Here is a 19,236-nt window from a genome sequence, read left to right as displayed (position 1 = left end):
GCAATCAATTTCTCCCACCGCAACTATTAGCTGTTAAGATTTCATATTTTTGTAGAACACTGCGTATTGCACAAACAAGTGGTGCCACATCACCTGTGAAAACTAATAATACTTTAGGAATAAATTGAACATTTCCATTGTTCTATTTATTTATTTTTTAACTTTTTCAAAGCGATTACAAACAAATAAGAAAGAAGCAGAAGCTTATAGATGGATAAATATGCTAGTAAAAAATAATAATGATAATAATGAAGAAAAGAGAAATGCTGTTAAATTAACTCCTTTTCCTTTGCAAATAACAAATGTAGAGAAAAAGGCCAGATAAAAGTCTGCTTTTTTCATGAGTAAGCCATTTATGTCTTAAAAGCAAAGATCATAAAGACAAAGAAAATATACAGACAAAAATAATAATATAAAAATAATTGTACTAGTTTTCCTTTATTGTCTTATCCAAAGTGCCTGCATATATAAGCATTTAACAACAAAACAAGCACTGATCTGAAACCAGCATTAAACCTGGAGGACTGAAAGGCCCAGCACAGAGAGAAGAGAAACAGGGATAGATGGAAGGAAACAGCTGGGGCCAAATCTTTGTTTTCTGTGCAACTTGGACTAAAACTTACAGACATGCAAGTTTAGTACATCAATGTACACATTACATATGTACAATTATGATTCTGTGAAATTACCAAAAGAATCCATGAAATTGTTCCAGTAAGAGTCAATCTAGTAGTATGCTGTGTATCATGCACTATACAAATATATATATATATAAACTGGCATTCATCATCTCTTGAGTCATCATCATGTTCGCCTCTTTTTTAAGATTTGTTAGCTGAGTGCTCTTTTCATTCAGTCGAGGCTCTCAGTCACTTTGTGGCTTGCAGAGGTTTTGGGACATGCCAGCATGGTTCAATAAATGATCAATTATAAACTAAAAACTTGTCATTTTAAATATATGAGGCTCGAAGAGAAGAACGGGGAATTCCTCAGATCAAAGGTGGGACTTACCTGGGAACTTGAGACAAGCAGGTCTCTGAACTTCTATGATGGCATAATCTTCACACACGACGTCTCGGACCAACAAGCTGTAAATATAAACCACTTTCCTCTCTGGATGTTCGGAGTGATGACTGACTTTACAAAAAGCATCATTTTACCAGAAACTGAGAAAACTGTTCACCTTCATTCATCAGAGTGGAAAAAGCATTAAGTCCACTCGTGCAGCATCACTACACTGTTGAATGTTTAAGTCAAACTTTGGGCAATTGGGTTTTATGCTAAAATAAAAACACGAGCAATATATGAGTTTGTTCATCTTCTGGATTCTTTGTTGCTTTATTTGAAGTGCCCTTTGGATGGGATATACATAGAAAATTAAAATAAAAAACAACAACCTCCAAGGCACTAGCTGGAAGGCAACACATGTAATATCAATATTCTTACAGCAAGGTCACATTTAATCTATAAAACTGAAGTTTTTAATTTTTTTTTAAATATTTTATTAAAACATTTAATTTATTATATTAAAAACAGACAAAACAGCAACAAAAATCTTGATTTTTTTAATTACTCAGCGTGTTGGCTTCAATGTTCGACAGTCCTCTCAGCTGCTCCTTGTTGCTCTGCCTTTCTCTTTAAAATACTCATATGGTGCTCTGTTGGATTCAGATGTGGTCGTCTCAGTTTAAACTATTTTCTTCCTATGGTACTTTTGGCAGTGACAATCTTTTTTGAAAATTCTGGAGACTTGGAGTCATCCTGTCAACCAGTAATTTATCTAAAGACATTTATCAAGATATCAAGAAACATTCCCCCAACACTTCATCCAGCCACAGTCCCACCTCCCTGCCTCACTGCTGGGACTGTATTCACTGTGGTGGTCTTGGCCCAGCTTATGCTAAACATGCTGGAACAAATCTAGGGAAAACAAATTCATCCGTCATCTGACTAAGAAATCTGCTCCTAATAAGCGTCAGGCTTCTTCTCATGTTTGTAACAGTTTTGTGCTGGAGAGAGACTTCCTATTCGTTGTGGTGAACGTATGTGAGTCATCTAACACGTGGCTGTGTTTTCAAGAGCTAGCCCGTGCTAGAGAACAGCTACTGTGGTTTGATCTACTTCTTCTGATTATTTATGCATCTGTTCTTTTGCTGATAGACACCCATAAATAAATAAACTGTACGTTCTGATGCTCATGTTAATGGATCCAGGCTAACTGGAGATCTGAGAAGGACTTGTTTTGGTTTCAGTAATCAGATTTTCTGACTTGTCGCTGATCTTTTTGTTGTGGTCAGAAGTTTACATACATCATGGGTATGAACTCTACCAAATCTGCCAAGAAGAGGGGAGAAATTTACAGCTGGAAATGTCAGCTACTAAGGTGTCTGGTTCAGCTGCAGGTCGATAAAGGAAATTTAACCAAATGTATAAATCTGAAAAGCTCTATGTACATTTTTGACATTGTGTGGATTAGTGAAGATCGAAAACAAATTCAAACACAATTCATGTTTGTAAAGTCACTAAAGATGACTCCCCAGAAACTGAACAGTTCAAAGAAATAATTAAAAGCCCCAGATTTCAATGACATTCATGCACATGATGACTCGTGTGTAAGCTTCTGACCACAACTGCGTTTGTTTGTTTTTGTGCTTATGTATATTTTATGTTTTTGTTTTATCTTTATGTGGTGGAAATATTTCACTCGTGAACCGTTTTATATTTCAGCGATATTGCACACGGGTATTCTCACTTCTGTATATGGCAGCTTAGCATGTAAAGTTTTATATTTCAGTCTTTCATTTTTAAGCCCATTATATGAAACAGGCTCGTCATGGTAGCAGTTATTCATCATACGAGAAATGGTGTTCATGACTGATGACAAAACCCTGCACCTTTATAAATCTATATACATTTTCAGTGGTGGGAAAAAAGAGGAAAATTTCCACAGAAGCAAAAAGAAAGGAAATTTAAAAAAGAAATAAAATACAATAAAACAGGAAGTTATTGCGCCCCATTAGGCTCCTACATTGCTGCATATTCAAATCAACCGTAGAACTTTTTTTCCTTTAAGGTGTTCATATTTTTTTAAATCTTAAGAAAGATGAACTTTTGTGTAGAATAAAGACAAAGCAGATATGTAGGGCCAAGAAAGGAGAAAACATTTTAAGTTAATGTTTAAATAAACTACTCTGTAGTCAGACCCCCCCACCCCCGTATTACATCAGGTGAGGTACAGTCCAATAGCAGATCTGAAATGGCTGCAGCAGTGAAAATGCTGACTGATATGAAGAGCATAAAAACAGTCATGTTGTCTGTATTCACGGTAAGAATCTGGGGGGAAAACCAAATCTGAGCAGCAGTCAAATTTGTCTGTTCTGATAAATAAGAAAACAAAGCAGCAGTGGTCAACATTGTCAATAATCAGTTTCAGGAATAATGGACAGCAGCACATAATCAATGCCTGAAAGTAGTGATTAACACAGTCATCATTCCACAATGGGCGTAGGATTCGAGCGCCTCCTTTTAAGAAGAGGCACACAAGTCACCTGCTAACACAGGTAATAGGTCCATCTGTTTTCAAGCAAGTTGCATTAACGCACTTTTTGTCCTCTCATTTCTTTTTCACCCTGCTGTAAAAGATCACTACCAACCAAAAACACACAGGGCAAATTACACAGAGTACCACTTAGATATCTCCATGTCCCCTTCACTGTGTGAGAGAGCGAGGATGCTGGACGGGTGAGGGGTGAAGCAAACTGCTGAATGCCTGGAAGTGTGACGGGAGGACAGCGGTTGAGGATGATGAAGAGGACGGCAGGCTAAATTCCACCTGCAGCATGTGGGAAGCACTGGCCCCACCGCTCACTGTGCCACAGTCAGGGCCCTCAGAAAGTAAATGTTCGCCACGCATGTGTAGCTGAAAGAAACAAGAGTTTGGGAGCCCGTGGTTGTCATGGAGGGCCGGAGAGTTCCCGCAGGCCCACTGGGAGGTCTCAGCAAAGAGCTGAGACTGGAGCTGGACTGGAGCTGAAGGACAACAACTATCTGAGCCAGATTCCTGCAGGCCGTCTATGGGCGGGAGAGAGAAAGGACATCCGAACAGCTGCTGAGGACACTCGTCGCCGCACAGCTCTGACAAGCCCATCACCAGCTCGCCATCTGGACAGACGTATAGAAATTCACAGGACGACAGATTAATAAAACCTCCATTACTGTTGTCATATATTCTAGGATGTATGTTTGATGTCTATGGTTACAATGGCATCTGAGGAGTGCTTTTGTGCTCTTCTAGCGTACCTATTTCTACTACAGAGTACCCAGCAAACATTTAAACGGCTGGCGGTCTTTTCTCGAACGATAGTCATAGTTCCAAAATGAAAGCTGAACCGATATCAAGAATGTTACCTTCACATCAGCACCAACTTCCTAACATAAACGAGGTTCTTGTCGAACGTCCTTGTTAGATTTTCAAGCACGAGAAAGTTTGTGTTTAAAAATTCTGTTTTACTGTCAGAATAAAGGAAATAGAAATTAAATTCTCTCAAGAAAAGCATGAGAAGAAAAGAAGAAACCTTAGTGGTGACTCAAACTCGTGACCTCACGCTTTCAGGTCGAGAAAACCGAACTTCATGTTTGAATGAAGCATTCCTGAGTCGACGTCGCAGACAGAGAGGGAATAATTGTCCAATGTGCTAAATTCACCAACAAAAAAATGAAAAGAAATTCAGATTTACGAAACTGAAAACAACTTAAAAGTGTTGTTTATTTAAAACATTTAAAAAGATTCCAGGAGCACGACTCTGTGAGTACGTGACGATGTAAAATCCACGGAAATATTCATGTGGATATCTGCTCACAACCACATATTAGTTGTGAAAAAATAATGAATAAATAATAAAAATGGCTATCATTCCATCTTTGCAATAACTTAATATTCATTTCTCACCGTTTAAGAGACGAGCCGACGTCCCTTTTGTTCTATGCGGAAACAACATCTACATCCATCGCTCTACATCAGCGTCGCACCCCGACCTGTCCTGACCAGGGACGCGACGTCGCAGTTTGAACCATGTTTGCTGGGTAATCTCCTCAAACATCTTCCTCATATGAGGAGATTATGAACTATCTGAAATATCTACACAACTCTGTTTACTGCATGTTTTATACTGTGAATTCTACACATGCTGTGCTGTGTATATCAGCGAGCCACTGCAATAAATGCATTTTTTTTTGCTACACTGATTTTGAAGTTTATTTTAATACAGCAGTCTTATTTTGAAAAGATGTGACGGTATATAAGGGAAAAAACTGTATTTGGAAAAAAACAAAGGGAAAAAAGCAAAAAGCAATATTTTAAATAACATCTCCAACATTATTCAGACACTATTTGCAAATGCGCTAATTATTACACAGCCAGAGGAGGCTGTTTACATTAGACCCGTTTCTTTCCTTTCTCATTAAACTTTGTCTATTTATTTGTCTGATTATTTCCCAGTGACCACATTATTTTAGTTTTCTGTACTCATCCTCTTTACCTGCAGGCTGCTCAACCTGCTGTCTGTGGCCTGAGTGGACTGAGGTCATGGCTTTAAGAGAAAACGGGGAGTTCGTCTGCGCCTGGGGCGGCCCTCTTCTTCTGGAGCACCATCAACATGCACAACATGCCCAAGCGCGCACACACAGACACACGCGCAGACGTGCATACATGCGAGCAAAAACACAACACAAAACAAATGTATACCATGAAAATATTGGGGAAAACAAAGGAAGGGAGACATAAAATGTTTCATATGAGACAGGGATAATAAATATGTCAAAATAAACAGGAAGAATATATAAACAAACAGGAAATCAATGGAGCCCATGTATAACATGACTGAAAGATGATTTGGCATGTATGTTTCACATGGCATGTAAATGGTTTATGTACAAAAAGATGGGTAAACATACATAGCTTCAGTTTTATCAGACACTGAAACTTTTGTTTATCTACTTTTTCTTTTGTGAAGAAGAAGAAGAAGCTTGTGTCTTTACTTTGAATTTAAGGCCACAGTTAATAACACTTTAGACTGAAGCCTTTGCTTCACTATTATTTGAATATTATTTTAGTTCTCTGTAAGAAAGGACATTTTGTGTGGCAAGAGCTCACCAAAGTAAATATAAAGAGCTTCCATCTGAGCCATCACGTCAGGTGTTTTTATGAGGCGACCTCTGGTTTTTACCTTGTTTGTCCTGGTCCAGGTTCGACTGTGGAGGTAATGGGGACTCCAGCTGCCCTGTGCCCATGGAGCTGTGAGGCAACAACCTTGTGGAACTGTTGTTTCCCTCGAGTTCCACAACCTCCCCATCCTGGTCTCCATCCTCCCTGCAACACACAGCAGAACTACTTCCAGCTCTGATAAATTATGTGTTTGCGACCTACAGAGCTCACAGTTTTCACTCAGACAGTAGTTGTTGTAAAATCTGTTCATATAACTTGGATTAACCAGCTCTTTGCAGACCACCAGCATCTTTAGACGTCCTTTGAGGTGAGAGACTTTAACAGATAGCTCACGAAAACTTTATTTGCTTACAGATCAAGTGAGGTGGAATTTGTCAAAATGCTGTTAAAGTGAAGCAAAAACATGTGGGAATGAAGAATTAGGCCCATCCAGGTTCCAGTTGTAATAGGTCATCTGGTGTAACCTGATGTAGTTTTAGTGTAGACCTTTTACTTACCTGTACTACATTTATTTAATTTATTCGGTGGACTGGAGAAAGAGCGTAACAATGGTTTAACCTAATAACGCACTAAAAGCGCGCATCAGGTTTTCTAATTTGCAAGTTAGGTCAACAATTTTTATTTATCATGTTCTTAAAAATTCTGCAACATCTAGACCAGTTTAATCTAAAACTGAGCGAGCAAGAGATCATCAATACCATCAGGATCATCAGTAACCCACAGAATATTAAGGAGGCCGTGTCTCATGAAAATACTGCCCAATGGCAGCATGTAAGAATTAAAAAGTAAGAGATTTAGAATTGATCCTTGAGCTACCTGACAGGTCTCACGCTTAGAAAGTAGACCTCTCTGAAGTCCAAAGCCTATCTGGCAATTTTACAGGAAGTGATTCTAGACATGTACCAAAGTGTAAATTAGCACTTCCTTTACCCGAACTCTACCTCTTTATCAAGTGTCATGAAAATGAGCTTCATAGTTTTTGTATGATTCTGTTATGAGACAGAATCATACATACTGTCAGTGCGCCCCAGGGTGGCTGTGGCTACAATGTAGCTGCCATCACCAGTGTGTGAATGTGTGTGTGAATGGGTGGATGACTGGATGTAGTGTAAAGCGCTTTGGGGTCCTTAGGGACTAGTAAAGCGCTATACAAATACAGGCCATTTACCATTTTTACCATTTAGAAAAACAAAATACCAAAATTTTTGCAGGGATCAGAAAAAAACCAAAAATCTTAAAGCTACTTTGAGCTACTCTGGAGAGCATGTTTGATATGGCAGAGTTTGGAAGTACTTCCTGACACATTCCTAAAAGCAGGTTTCCCCTTCAAGGCTGTCTCCTTGTGCAACACTTTAACACTTCAGAACTGCTCTCTGTAAAGTCCCACTCGGATCACTTGCACATGTACATTTGCTGGATTTCTGTAGTCCAAACTGTTTCCATTTAGATTTCATTGTGGAGTACAGGACAAATTCACAAAGAGGTTTGAGTGAATTTGTTGGCCATAATTAAGATGCAAGTGGACAGATGGGAGCAGCGGGGAGCAGTGCAGTGCTCCACAAGGAGACAAACCTGAAATCCGATGGCTGTTCTTGCTTTTTATGTGCCGTTCTTTCTGATTGCACCTTTTATCTAAAAGACTCTGGTTATCTTCAGATTGGTGTCCCAGCAACACTCACATGCTCCCTGATTGCAGGCTGTACTTCTTGCGGCTCAGCCTGGTAGCCTGCTGAGTAAAGTACTTGTGACGCTCAGACTTCTTCCACATGTAGTAATACTCCACACACTCGCCCACTGAGCGTGTTCGTACCTGTGGATAAGAAGAGGTTGTTTTTGCATTAGCGGAAAATAGTCAACACTTTTAAATCAGCATATCAGGTAGCAGGTCATCCTCTGGGTGCTCACCTTATTTGCCTGAATGAGGTGGAAGTTTTTCCCATAAACTCGATACCCATGCTCAAAGTTCCTGCACTCCTCCTCGCTCCAGGAGCAGAGCTCTTCTAAAGACAGCGGACATCAAAAATAAGTTTATAAAACTACATAATAATTTTACATTTTTACATAATTGTAATTACAATCACATAAACTAAATAGAACAGAAAAACTGAAATGAAAAGTGACACTCTTAATATCATAATCTGTTAATTTTGCTTTCCTGTTTCTAGCATAATAAAACTGGTCTTAAACTGGAGGCTCATTTCTGATTTGAAGGTCATGAGGTCACATCAGTGAGTTATTCCTTCTCTGCAGTGATGAAGTTGGCAGCTATAGTTCCACCGAAATGGTAATGAAACGTCATACTTTGCACCGGAAAAGAATTACACTGGCCTTGGGTTGTTGAATAAGCCTGCATTTCTCTCTTTTATTAAGAATACCACAGATTTTTCATTGACACTGGTATGCTGTTACTGCAGATCTAATTCTAACACAGGCTTTATTGAGAAGACCAGGGGAGGCTGACTTTCAACGACTGAACTTTTTTCATACTCGCTTTTTTGTCATGGATACTTGAAAATGTTGTGGTAACACAACTATTTACACATCTACAGACCAATCAATTCTTTTCCCTGAAACAATTCGGCTTTAGACCAAAATATTACGCAGAAATAGTAACCTGTTATTTTACTAACACCATTAAGGGCTTTTTTGGTGGCAGTTTTGTGGGGGTGGAATACACACAAACTTTTGAGGGTCTTGTTATTCTTGATCTAAAAAACGCATTTGACACTGCCAATCACAATATACCCAAATGTGCAGTGTGTGATGGATGAACAAGAAAGAAAATTAGTGAAACTATTGAAAAGCAGAATGGGCATTCCCCAAGGACTGCTACTTGTTCCAATGCTTTGCACTCTGTTTATCAGTGATTTGCCTGCAAGCTACCCAGAGGCTGATGATAACATTTTACGTTTTTAATAATAATTTGAGATCCGCAACTCAAATTTGATAAACATGAAACAAATTCAAAGACTGTTAAGACCAATCTGAGTGTTTTCAATCTTATTCAACACTAGATGAACTTTGCAGCAGCCCAGCTGTTTATGCATTCTTTCATATTTTCGCAATTTGTGATATTTTATGACAGTATGGGTCTAAGTATCACCATCTACAACTAAGCACCTTCTATCTTTTTATAAACAGACTCTAAATAATGAATTTAAAAAAATACAGTCCACTTAGTTTTGATGTTTTCATTCATATCTTTTGTGTTAAAGTAGTTTTTAAATGCAGACTGGCCGCATACCTCTAGATGCATAAGACGGTGACGGCAGTCACTAGGACCATGTTGGACACTGTAAAACACCACATCAAAGATCTAAATTTGGGCAATCAGCATTCGCCATAATGACCTGTCACCTATTCAGGAAGCATGTCCTGTCAGGCCTCCTGAAATCAAATTAATTATAGATATTGAATCTTATTAAAAGTCAAATTTTGGTTAATGGCAAATAAAAATCATTTGTTAATTTCTGTATCGTTTTATGTGCATTTCATTTTATTTATGTTTTTCCCTAGTTATCTCTATTTATTGACTTGTATCTATATTGTATAGTATGGTAACGGTTTTATGTAACTAAATATGATAAAATTTTGTGTGTTGTGGGTATAAATGCCTAACTAGGGTCAATGGTTGAAAATAGGCCACAGTTTCATGTCTGGGAATTCCTCAGTTAAGTTTTGCCCTTGCTAATGGATTAAAAAATTGTATAAAACACTGTAACTGCAAAAACCTGTGACATATGGGTGCAACGATTTTCTGATGACTTTAAATTTACATACTATCAATCATTATTACAAACTTATTCTGGGTTGTTCACAAAGGTGTAAAATGCCCAGTTGGGGAAAGTAGGACAACGGGATAGTTCTTACCACTGAATACTTTCACGTTGAAACGAAATCGCCTCAGTGCTTCTTCGACATTAAAGTTGCATTTCACTAACTCGTACAGTGCCTGAAGGTTTAGAGGAAACACAAAAACTGTCACTCAGTGAAGACTTACCTCTCGGTTTAAGGCAAGTTAAAGAAAACAAGAACTCTTGATTATGGACATAAAGGCTGACCATGTTTAGCCATGGTCCACTATGAGTTCAGGTAATGCAGACTAAACGAGACAAGTAGAAGAAGTCTTCTGAAACGTCTTAAGGAGATTGGGATGAGGTTAGTAATCCAGACATCTGAATAACAAGACAAAAGTAAAATCTTCAAGTACACAGATCTAATAATACATGGACTTCTTTTTATCCAGCTGTTTGTTTCTTTCAGCGTGTACAGAAGGCACATTTATTATATTTTACCACAGCTAAAAACTGGTTAAGATGAGTCATTCGCCTTTGTGTGGGGGGCAGTTGCGACATTGCCATGAAGGAAGAATACTTCGTTACTGAAGAGGGGCGCTTACGTGTTACTACAGACTAGCTTAAACAAACAAAAGTAGCCAGCAGTGTTTGCTGAGATGTACCTGTTCATTGTCTTGGACAATGACCTCCTCGGTTCCTACTGCCTCCTCCTGGCCACGGGGTCTTTGTGCATTCAGCAAGAACTCCTCCACTTCATGCACTGGCAGAACCCCTGGCCTCCACAACAACTGGTCTTCGGTGCTGTAAGCTAGAGGGTGACAGGCACAGTTTCTCAGACTTACAGCGGACACATTAGACACGTTTACTCTGTATCGTGTTCGTGTTTGCACTGTGCTTTACATTATGGACTTGAATACACCTCGGTTTTTCTCAGTGCCTCAGCTCCTCTCTTTCACACTCACTCTCTCTTTCATGCATCAACATGCTTTGAAAGGCAGTCTTGCCGAGCACAATGAGGTTGATGTATTTTTTTGTGGATGTATTTGGGCGGTTTTTTAGAAGCAGTGACAAATTGTCCTCCCACATTCCTTATAGATTTGTTAATAATGTAACAGCAATTTTTAATGAAGGCAGCACGACCACACTCTGCACACTGAGCTGAGTCCAACAGAACTGTGCTGGTCCTACATCTTGAAGCAGGTCACAGCACAGTACACATCAATCACACCAACTCTGGGGAGTCAAAAGTGCTTGGACACAGTACTAAACACGTAATCCCCTCTTCCATTAGTACCATCTGATCAACTCGCCACGGTTCACCACAGTTTTCAGGATTTTCCATTAGATCATTCCTAAAAAAACGTACCAGGCACAAGGTACACATGCTTGGCCGGGGTTCCAAGTGATCTGAGCAGATACTAAAATGTGACATCGTCAGACTGCATGCCACCGATTGGCTGGTCAGCGGTGTCACTTAATGAGTCAAGAGAGTCTCATTCACGAAACTCAACATCGCCATTTTTGAAACCCGGCAACGAGGGAAATGTCTACAGAAAACAACACTGTGGTCCCCGAGTGTGATGAAAAGCCACAGACAGAGCAACAGGTCTACTTCCGAGTCGAGTATATATATGTATATATATATTAGGGGTGCAACGATACTCATATCGATATTGAACCGTTTGATACAGTGCTTTCGGTTCGGTACGCAAATGTATCGAACAATACAAAATTTTTAATTTATTTTATCAACTTTTCTTCTGACGATGCTGTCTGTGTTGAGAGCTCAGTGGATCTGCGTTCGACTACTCCGCCTAGGCTGCACTTTTGAGCGCAGATCCATTACTGAGCGCAGCGCAAGCTAGCAAGACAGAAGCTCGTTGCAACATGGCAAACTTCCTCCCCTACCCTCATTCAGATCTGGCCTTTGGAACTATTTTGGTTTTCATGTGAAGTATGACCCTGAAGGTAAGCGCGTCATGGACAAAAGTAAAACAGTATGTCGGATGTGCCACGCAATGCTCAATTACATGGGTGGGAACTAGTGTGTTAGCGCAGTTTTCTCGTTAACGTGTTGACGCTGGACGGCAGCACGTTAACGGAGATTTGCCGTGTTGTGGCGTTAACGTCATTTCAGATTAACGCTGACAGCACTAGTGGGAACACAACGAATATGACTGCACATTTACTCCGACATCATCCTCGTGCAAAGACAAGTGGAAGCAGACAAAAACAACAAGCACGCATGCTACAAACTTTACCCGAGTCATTTAGACAGCCGTTAGCACAGGATTCTCCTTATGGGGACCTGATATGTTTAATATGCTGCTGAGAATATAGCCCAGAAGAAGCGTATAGTATAGCTTTTATTTTGGAAAGAGCCATTTCTCTGTAATAAACTCTCTTTTCCAAAGATTAGTGATTTCTCGATCAGATAGATTTATTTTTTTTATTACTTTGTTGTTTCAGCAACATTAAATTTAAAAACTGTACGTTTGAGTTAAAATATATATTTATAATTTTAATAAATGACAAATTAAAAAGGCATGAACATTTTTTTGTATCGAAAAAATATCGAACCGTGACACCAAAGTATCGAACCAAACCGTGAATTTTGTGTATCGTTGCACCCCTAATATATATATGTGTGTATATATATCAGAACAACTGTCAAAAATGACAATTTCAGTTGCTTACCTCTCTCCTGGTAGGTGTACGGGCTGATTGGAGGGATTTTTGCCTGATACATGGAGCCAACCATGATCTCCTAAACAGGAAATCCAAACATGAATAGTCATAATTGTGAAACGTGTGATCATGCCTATAAAAGCTGAAATTTTATTTTAAAATGTACACATGTTAGTGTTCTTTGTGTCGACCTACAACCATGAGAAACACAGGCCTGTCCAAAACAAGCTGTTACATTTAGAAAGCTGAGCCACTGTGGTTTTAGAACTTGGGAGATTTTTTTCCTATTAACCATTTCTCTGGCTTATATGAATTTGAATTTTCTTAAGTAGAGCATTTTTGGCCAGCCCATTAAAAGCATCGTGGTTCTGTTGAAATTAGGTCTCAGCTCAGTAGCCTAACTTTGAATTATAATTAGTGCCAGAGCAGGAAAAAGTGTCATGTTTATATAAATGTAACCAAAGCCTAGTGTATATTCAGCCTTTGATTGCACTGATCAAAAGAACCATTACCAAAGGGTTGATAACCCATATTTTATTGCTGCCTAACTGTCTTGCTATTGGCATTTTATCTGATTTGCTTTCCCATAAAGACAAGTTGCAACGTAATGTGTCTCCCTTAAACTTAAAGTCTTAGTCAAAATAAGATTACTATGCTCAGTAACCCACCTTTTGCTCTTCATTGGATGGAATAGAGACATCATCAGAGTCTTCATCTGATGAACTGATCAATGTGTCTTTGTCTCCACCTAAAACACATGAAATATTAGAGAAAGATCAGGAGAACATTCAAATAACGCCACAAGATTTTCCATGCCATCTTAAAAGCCAAATCTTTCTGCTGATTAAGAAAGGGAATCTTAAGCATATTTAAAACCACAATTCTTTATAGTCATGATAAAAAATAAAATGACTATACACTGCATCTAACTCAGTATGAACCACAATTCAGTATAAAGCAGAATATGCACAACATCAATGAGCAAAGTGGCACCTCCTCTTTTTAACCTGTTCAGTGTGTTCAGTCTGTGCACCATGAACAACACTAAAGCTGCATACCTGCTGTACATTTGGTTTTCATGTTTTATAGAGTCAGCACCTTTCACATAGAATCACTATCTGGATATGACTGTTTCAATATATTAAAACTCCTGTAGATTGAAATATCTCTCTGCCTTTGATTTAATGGTGTCATATGAAGAGTGACACATATATGCTATCAGACAGGAACATCTCATAACAACTTCCACAGAACTGTATAAAATCAATGCTTATTATGAGTGCATTTCCCTAGGATCACAAACCCTGACAGGTTGTATTATTTGAAATGTCATCAAAGCACCAGAAATTCGATTCGATTCAATTTCAAACTGCGAACCTTTCTTTAGCTCAGAAAATTTCAGCGAGTTTTAGTGTTATATGAAAATGTGTTAATGCGTGTCTCCCTGGGTGTTACCTTGGATGCGGCGAAGCAGATCCGAGGTGTTTGAGGTGACTGAGGGGGTGAGATCGTCGGCTAATGATTCTTCCTGCTCCCCAGGGAAGAGATCCTCAGTTATCTGATCCTAAACCAAACATATAATAAGACAAAAAAATAAAAACAAAAGACAGAACAGTAAAAATAGAAAAACAGAGTTAGCATATTCATTAGATGTACAATCATTCAATTTGATATTTTTGACTGATTCTCAAAAGTTCTCTGACCAATTCGACCAATCAAAATCTGTTTTGATGAATAAATGAAAGATGAATGAGGCCACGGGTGTGTTCTGTGCACCTCAGGTTGTATACCTTGTCCAGTGTCATGTCTGGCAAACTGGCAGCCATGTGACAGGTCTCCTTCTCTGGATCTGATACTGTATAGCCATAGAAAGCCAACAGCTCCTCCAAGGGAAGCTCACTGGCCTACAAATAAGGCACAGAGGGAGGCAGTGACAGGTGGAGGGGAGGTGATGGGGTATAAGAGGGAAAGAAACCACAGAAATGTATAAATAACACCCACATTTCTTGAAAATCATCTACATGTCTGTCAGTTTAGCTATCTCAAGCACACTTGACACTTTTCCCTGGTCTGTCCAAATAATGCCATCAGACTGATTGAGCAGTCTCCTTGTAAGATGCCTAAAACACCCCCAGAGTGTACTCAGTTTACTCAAAGTAATTGAACTGTTCTGTAAAAATGTCAGAGTCAACATCTGCACGTCCCATGTCATTTCCTGAACACGGTGTTCAGAATTTCAGCATTTTTAAAGGTAAAAATGAATATTTCTTTACTTTACATGTTATGACAACAGACGTAGAGATTATGAGAAAAGTAAATGGTTGCGTTGATTATTTAAATCATCTTCTTCTTTGACTGCTCCCTTTAGGAGTCGCCACAGTGGATGATCTGCCTCCATCGCACCCTATCCCTAGCATCCTCCTCTGTCACACCAACCCTCTGCATGTCTTCCTTCACTGCATCTATGAATCTTCCTATTTTCCTGCTGCCTGCCTTTCTCTCCTCTGCACATGTCAAAACATCTCAGCTTCCCTCTAACTTTTTTCTCCAAACTGCTCGACCTGAATTGTCCCTCTGATGTTCTCATTCCTAACTCCACCACCTTATTGCCATCTTATAAACCTTTCTTTTCACTCTTCCTGCTATACTTCTGTCACAAATCACCCCTGACACTCCTCTCCACCCACTCCACCCTGCCTGCGCTCTCTTCTACACCTCTCTTGTGCACTGTCTGTTGCTTTGGATGGTTGATGTCAGGTACTGAAACTCATCAACTTCAACTTCATATTTACTCCTCTGTTAAACTACAATTTAAAATAATTCTGTTGAAATGTTATATTGAAGGCAAATAATGCCCATAAAAAGGGGGGTTTATTAAGAGTTATCGATGCTGCTGGTTAGAGTAATTATTAAAATTCACATTCACTTGCAGTATGTTGATAGATTTTGGTCCTCAGACTGTTTTTCGTTTTTGTCAAAAAACGCTGCTGTTAAAATTTCTATGAACTAGTAACTGAATTATTTCAAAAGCAAATGTTACATGACTTTAGAGTAACAAAACTGTACTGAACAATAATAGTCGATGCCATTACTGTCAGTGATGTAGTACACCCTGCAACTATAAGGTTCCCATAATCACAGGAAGCTATTTTGCTGAATATTTTTGTGTTTATCACACATATAAACATGGCAGAACGTGATCATACAGTGTGGGATGGTGTCGCCATCTTCATCGAGCGAGGACTCTTCTCCTCCTCCAACTCCTCTAAGACCCGTAAAGACTTCTGCTTCTCCAGATGAGGGCCTTCATTGCTGTATCTCCTCCACTCTCCACTAGGCCACAAGCTCTGCATTCATGTTTAGATGCTTATCACCCACCTACAAACATGCACATAGATAAAGACAGTATGTCTGTTATGTTGCATTCAAACTCATGTAAAATAGCACAGTACATTAAAATGGTGCCGTGGCACTCGGCACAAATGAACACATGAACAACACAGGATCAAATAGTGGCTGATCCTGGCTCATCCCATTACAGGTCAGCTGACTCCTCACTTTTCAAGGGCTCTTCTTTCAACTTATGAGACCTTCTGCTATCCAGACTTAGGTGTTAAACTTAATAACAGATTGATCATAGCACTTGTGGGAAGTTTAAGCGCAATGTAATGTAACTTTAAAGATATTTAAATGTCCAAGAGCTCATTGTGAATTGTCACCACAGGATGGTCGGTTTTGCTGTGATACTACATTAACAAAAAAAGCTTCACGGTGGTTTTCCTGATTCATCGACACGATTCCAGGCTCGGCTTTGGTCTGAACTAATCAGATACAATGTACGTACAGGATGAAGGCCACATAAAGAGTTTATAACCATAGTGGGAAACTTTGGGTAACACGCTTACAGCAGTAACCGTACAAGAATCTCGCCCAAACCTACTTCACATGAAGTCCAAGCGCTCTCTAAATTAGATTATAATCTACTTCTCACGACGCCAAAAGTCACCAAAAATCTCCCAACCCGTCGGTCGCTGTCTGACTGACCAGGGGCGCTTTCCTGCGACTTGGTGCTGAACGCCTCTTCCTCTCTCCGGCTCGCTACGAGTGGCAAGAAGGAAATAACTACTTCTCAATATTTCTGAAAGAGACGGTCGGAGTTTACCGCCGCCGAGTCATGACATGTCTCCCAACTTTTTCACTAAACCCACTTCGCCGGCAAGGCACACCTGAAATAGTTCAGCACCCCCGTGTTAGACCCTACCGGGCTCCCTATTGTTTTCTACGGCTTTACTATCAAGGCTGAGGGAATGGCTCTTTAAAGCCAAGAACGCGGAGAGAGGCGATACGCTGGAGAGGTTCTCCATTTCTTCCGCCGCTTCCCAGTTAAATAGCCCCCGTAGCTCTCTTTCAGCGGTCGTTCACCAGCCGGCCAAACCCTCGGCAGTCTTGTGTATCGTACGGAGTGACAGAAGTCTTAAATTCGGCCCAGCTTCTCTAACATTTGGGTCATTACATTTCTCGTTTTCGCTCACTTACCTCCGCCATTCCGTTTCTGCGCAAGCTGACTATTGCCCGGATGTTGTAGGTCTACTCTTCTCTGCTGCTCCGTTTATTGCCGCAACGATTCAGCAACAGCGGCTGCAGTGCAGCGTCGCACACAGTTACAATGACTTTTTTTCAGTAGTTTAGTTCATTTTGTTTAAGTTTACAACTTTTTTTTAAAAATCCTTCGTAGTTTTAAGTAATTTTTTTAAATCGCCCCGAACCAACACTTTCGGTATCATCTCTAAAAATGTTGTTTTACTGTAAGTAACAATTCTAAAAATATTACTAGAAAAAGAAAAGGGAAATGTATCGACTGATCAGTTCAATTATTCTTCGCGTTAAAACTTAACATAATAGTGACCCAATTTCTGCTCTTCTGCTATTAAATTAGTAAACAATAGTTTGGCACTGAACGCATCTTTAAGTTAAATGTAAATGCCCCCCTTTACCAACACGTCCACGTGCGGTTGCTGAAAGACACTACGGTTTGTGCTGATTATGCGAGTGGAGGAGGGGACAGGACATGGCCAAAGCAGATAAAGATTGCTTATATGGCTTTGTCCTCAGCCAGTGACTGCTCAAAGTTGTCAGCGATTATAGAAGCATATAATGTAGCTCTACGTGTTGTCACCATATTCTCTGACATGCCTCAACTAAACTTGAATATCAAGCAACGAAGGTGAGAATATTAAAAAAGAAAAAAGAAGCAGTGGGAAAACAAAAAGTATCAACATTTAACTAAGAAGATTAAAAAAAACTTGTTAAATACCGTTAACTGAAGAATGTCTGCGTAGGATGGCATAGTATTTGCATAAATACTATTCAACGTCTTCAAAGTCTTGCGCCACCTCTTATCTCTTTACATTTTGCTTTCAAGGAGCCAGACTTTCTTGTAATTTTATAAAATGGTTTCTGAAGGTCCTTCAAAATTTTTCTTTGGACATTGGTTGCTTTTTCAATTATTTTTAGTCCAGTTGTACCTGACCATTTCATGAGGAAGCTTTTTCTTGTTCACTTTACCTTTGAATCACCGAAGCAGAGAAAAGCACCTAACTCATGAGACGAACCAGACAGCTTAGCAAAGCCCTCATTTTAAATTGTGTCTTCAGGCACTTTGTTACTAACAGCTGAAACACATATAATCTGTTCCTATTTCTTTAGTTGAATCTGTGTCGAATGCAAAAGATAACACGGGCACAAAATAATATTTCTGGACCATCAGGGTGCTTCCCAAATAGCTATGAGCCAAAAATTGGTATACCTTGGTATAGAAACTTGGTGCAGTTTGTCTTTTACAACAGCTGGACATGTGGAGAACAAAAGTAGAAGTGGGCTAAACGCTATCTACAGCAGATGAACAGTATCTGGAATTCATGTCCCTAAGAGATATGAAGAAGACCTGACACAGGATCTGAGACATGCATCAGGCCCTTCAGTTGATCGAGAAGCTCATCTTAATGAGGGAAAAAGAGAAAAATTATACCAGAGCTGAACTGAACAATAGGTCTCACGAAGTGGTGAATACAAATTTGACATTTGTGGTTCAAATTGTTGTCAGTATTTGCAGAGGAGGTCAGGAGAGAGGTACAGCAGTGAGTGTAAAGCATGGTGGAGGCTCTGTCATGGTGCATGGCTGCATTTCAGTCAGTGGGGTTGGGGATTTGTCAAAAATTGATGGAATTTTGGACACATAAAAGTAGAGTCAAATTTTAATGCAAGATGGAAAGCATCTGGAAAGCATCTGATTGGCAATGGCTTTGTGACAGGGTTCCCAAACACACGGCCAGTGCAGTAAAAGCACACCTGGATACAAGAAGATACAATGGAGCCCTATAAGTCATGGAAATGAACTCCCCAGAGCCCGTGTGTGGGATCATTTTGACACAGAACAGAACAAAAAGCAGCCAAGATCCAAATAAGAGCTTTGAATGTCTTTCAAGAAGCCCAGAGAACTTTTCTTGAGACTGAACTTGTCACGGTTCT

General features: G+C 39.5%; 1 protein-coding gene across 5 annotated transcripts; it reads right to left on the bottom strand.

Annotated features, from left to right (window-relative positions):
- Nucleotides 1-1,305: 1,305 nt before the first annotated feature.
- mier2 (mesoderm induction early response 1, family member 2) lies at nt 1,306-17,355 on the bottom strand. Of its 5 annotated transcripts, none has more exons than XM_004554984.3 (13): nt 17,245-17,355; nt 15,915-16,086; nt 14,499-14,612; nt 14,164-14,272; nt 13,377-13,456; nt 12,718-12,787; nt 10,683-10,828; nt 10,094-10,175; nt 8,129-8,223; nt 7,903-8,033; nt 6,225-6,367; nt 5,538-5,638; nt 4,024-4,161 (listed from the first exon to the last, which is right to left on the bottom strand). In XM_004554984.3, the coding sequence occupies exons 2-12, from the start codon at nt 16,059-16,061 to the stop codon at nt 5,583-5,585; spliced, it is 1,173 nt and encodes a 390-aa protein (XP_004555041.1). In that variant the 5' UTR covers nt 16,062-16,086; nt 17,245-17,355; the 3' UTR covers nt 4,024-4,161; nt 5,538-5,582. The 5 variants fall into 5 exon arrangements, with proteins under 5 accessions (XP_004555040.1, XP_024654334.1, XP_076736391.1 ...); XM_004554985.3 differs by having other exon boundaries at nt 5,538-5,635; XM_004554983.3 differs by lacking the exon at nt 5,538-5,638 and having other exon boundaries at nt 1,306-4,161.
- Between the last annotated feature and the right edge of the window lie 1,881 nt (nt 17,356-19,236).

Source organism: Maylandia zebra, linkage group LG23 (assembly GCF_041146795.1).
Source record: "Maylandia zebra isolate NMK-2024a linkage group LG23, Mzebra_GT3a, whole genome shotgun sequence".
NCBI lineage: Eukaryota > Metazoa > Chordata > Actinopteri > Cichliformes > Cichlidae > Maylandia > Maylandia zebra.
The sequence above is the reverse complement of the archived record's forward strand: the minus strand, read 5'-3'. Positions and strand labels throughout refer to the sequence as shown.

Coding starts and splice junctions, on each gene's coding strand:
- mier2 (XM_004554983.3), bottom strand. CDS start 16,061: ATGCAGAGCTTGTGGCCTAGTGGAGAGTGGAGGAGATACAGCAATGAA. Junction 13,457..14,163: donor TCTGCTTCGCCGCATCCAAG/GTAACACCCAGG, acceptor CATGTGTTTTAG/GTGGAGACAAAGACACATTG. Junction 12,788..13,376: donor CATCCAATGAAGAGCAAAAG/GTGGGTTACTGA, acceptor TTTCCTGTTTAG/GAGATCATGGTTGGCTCCAT.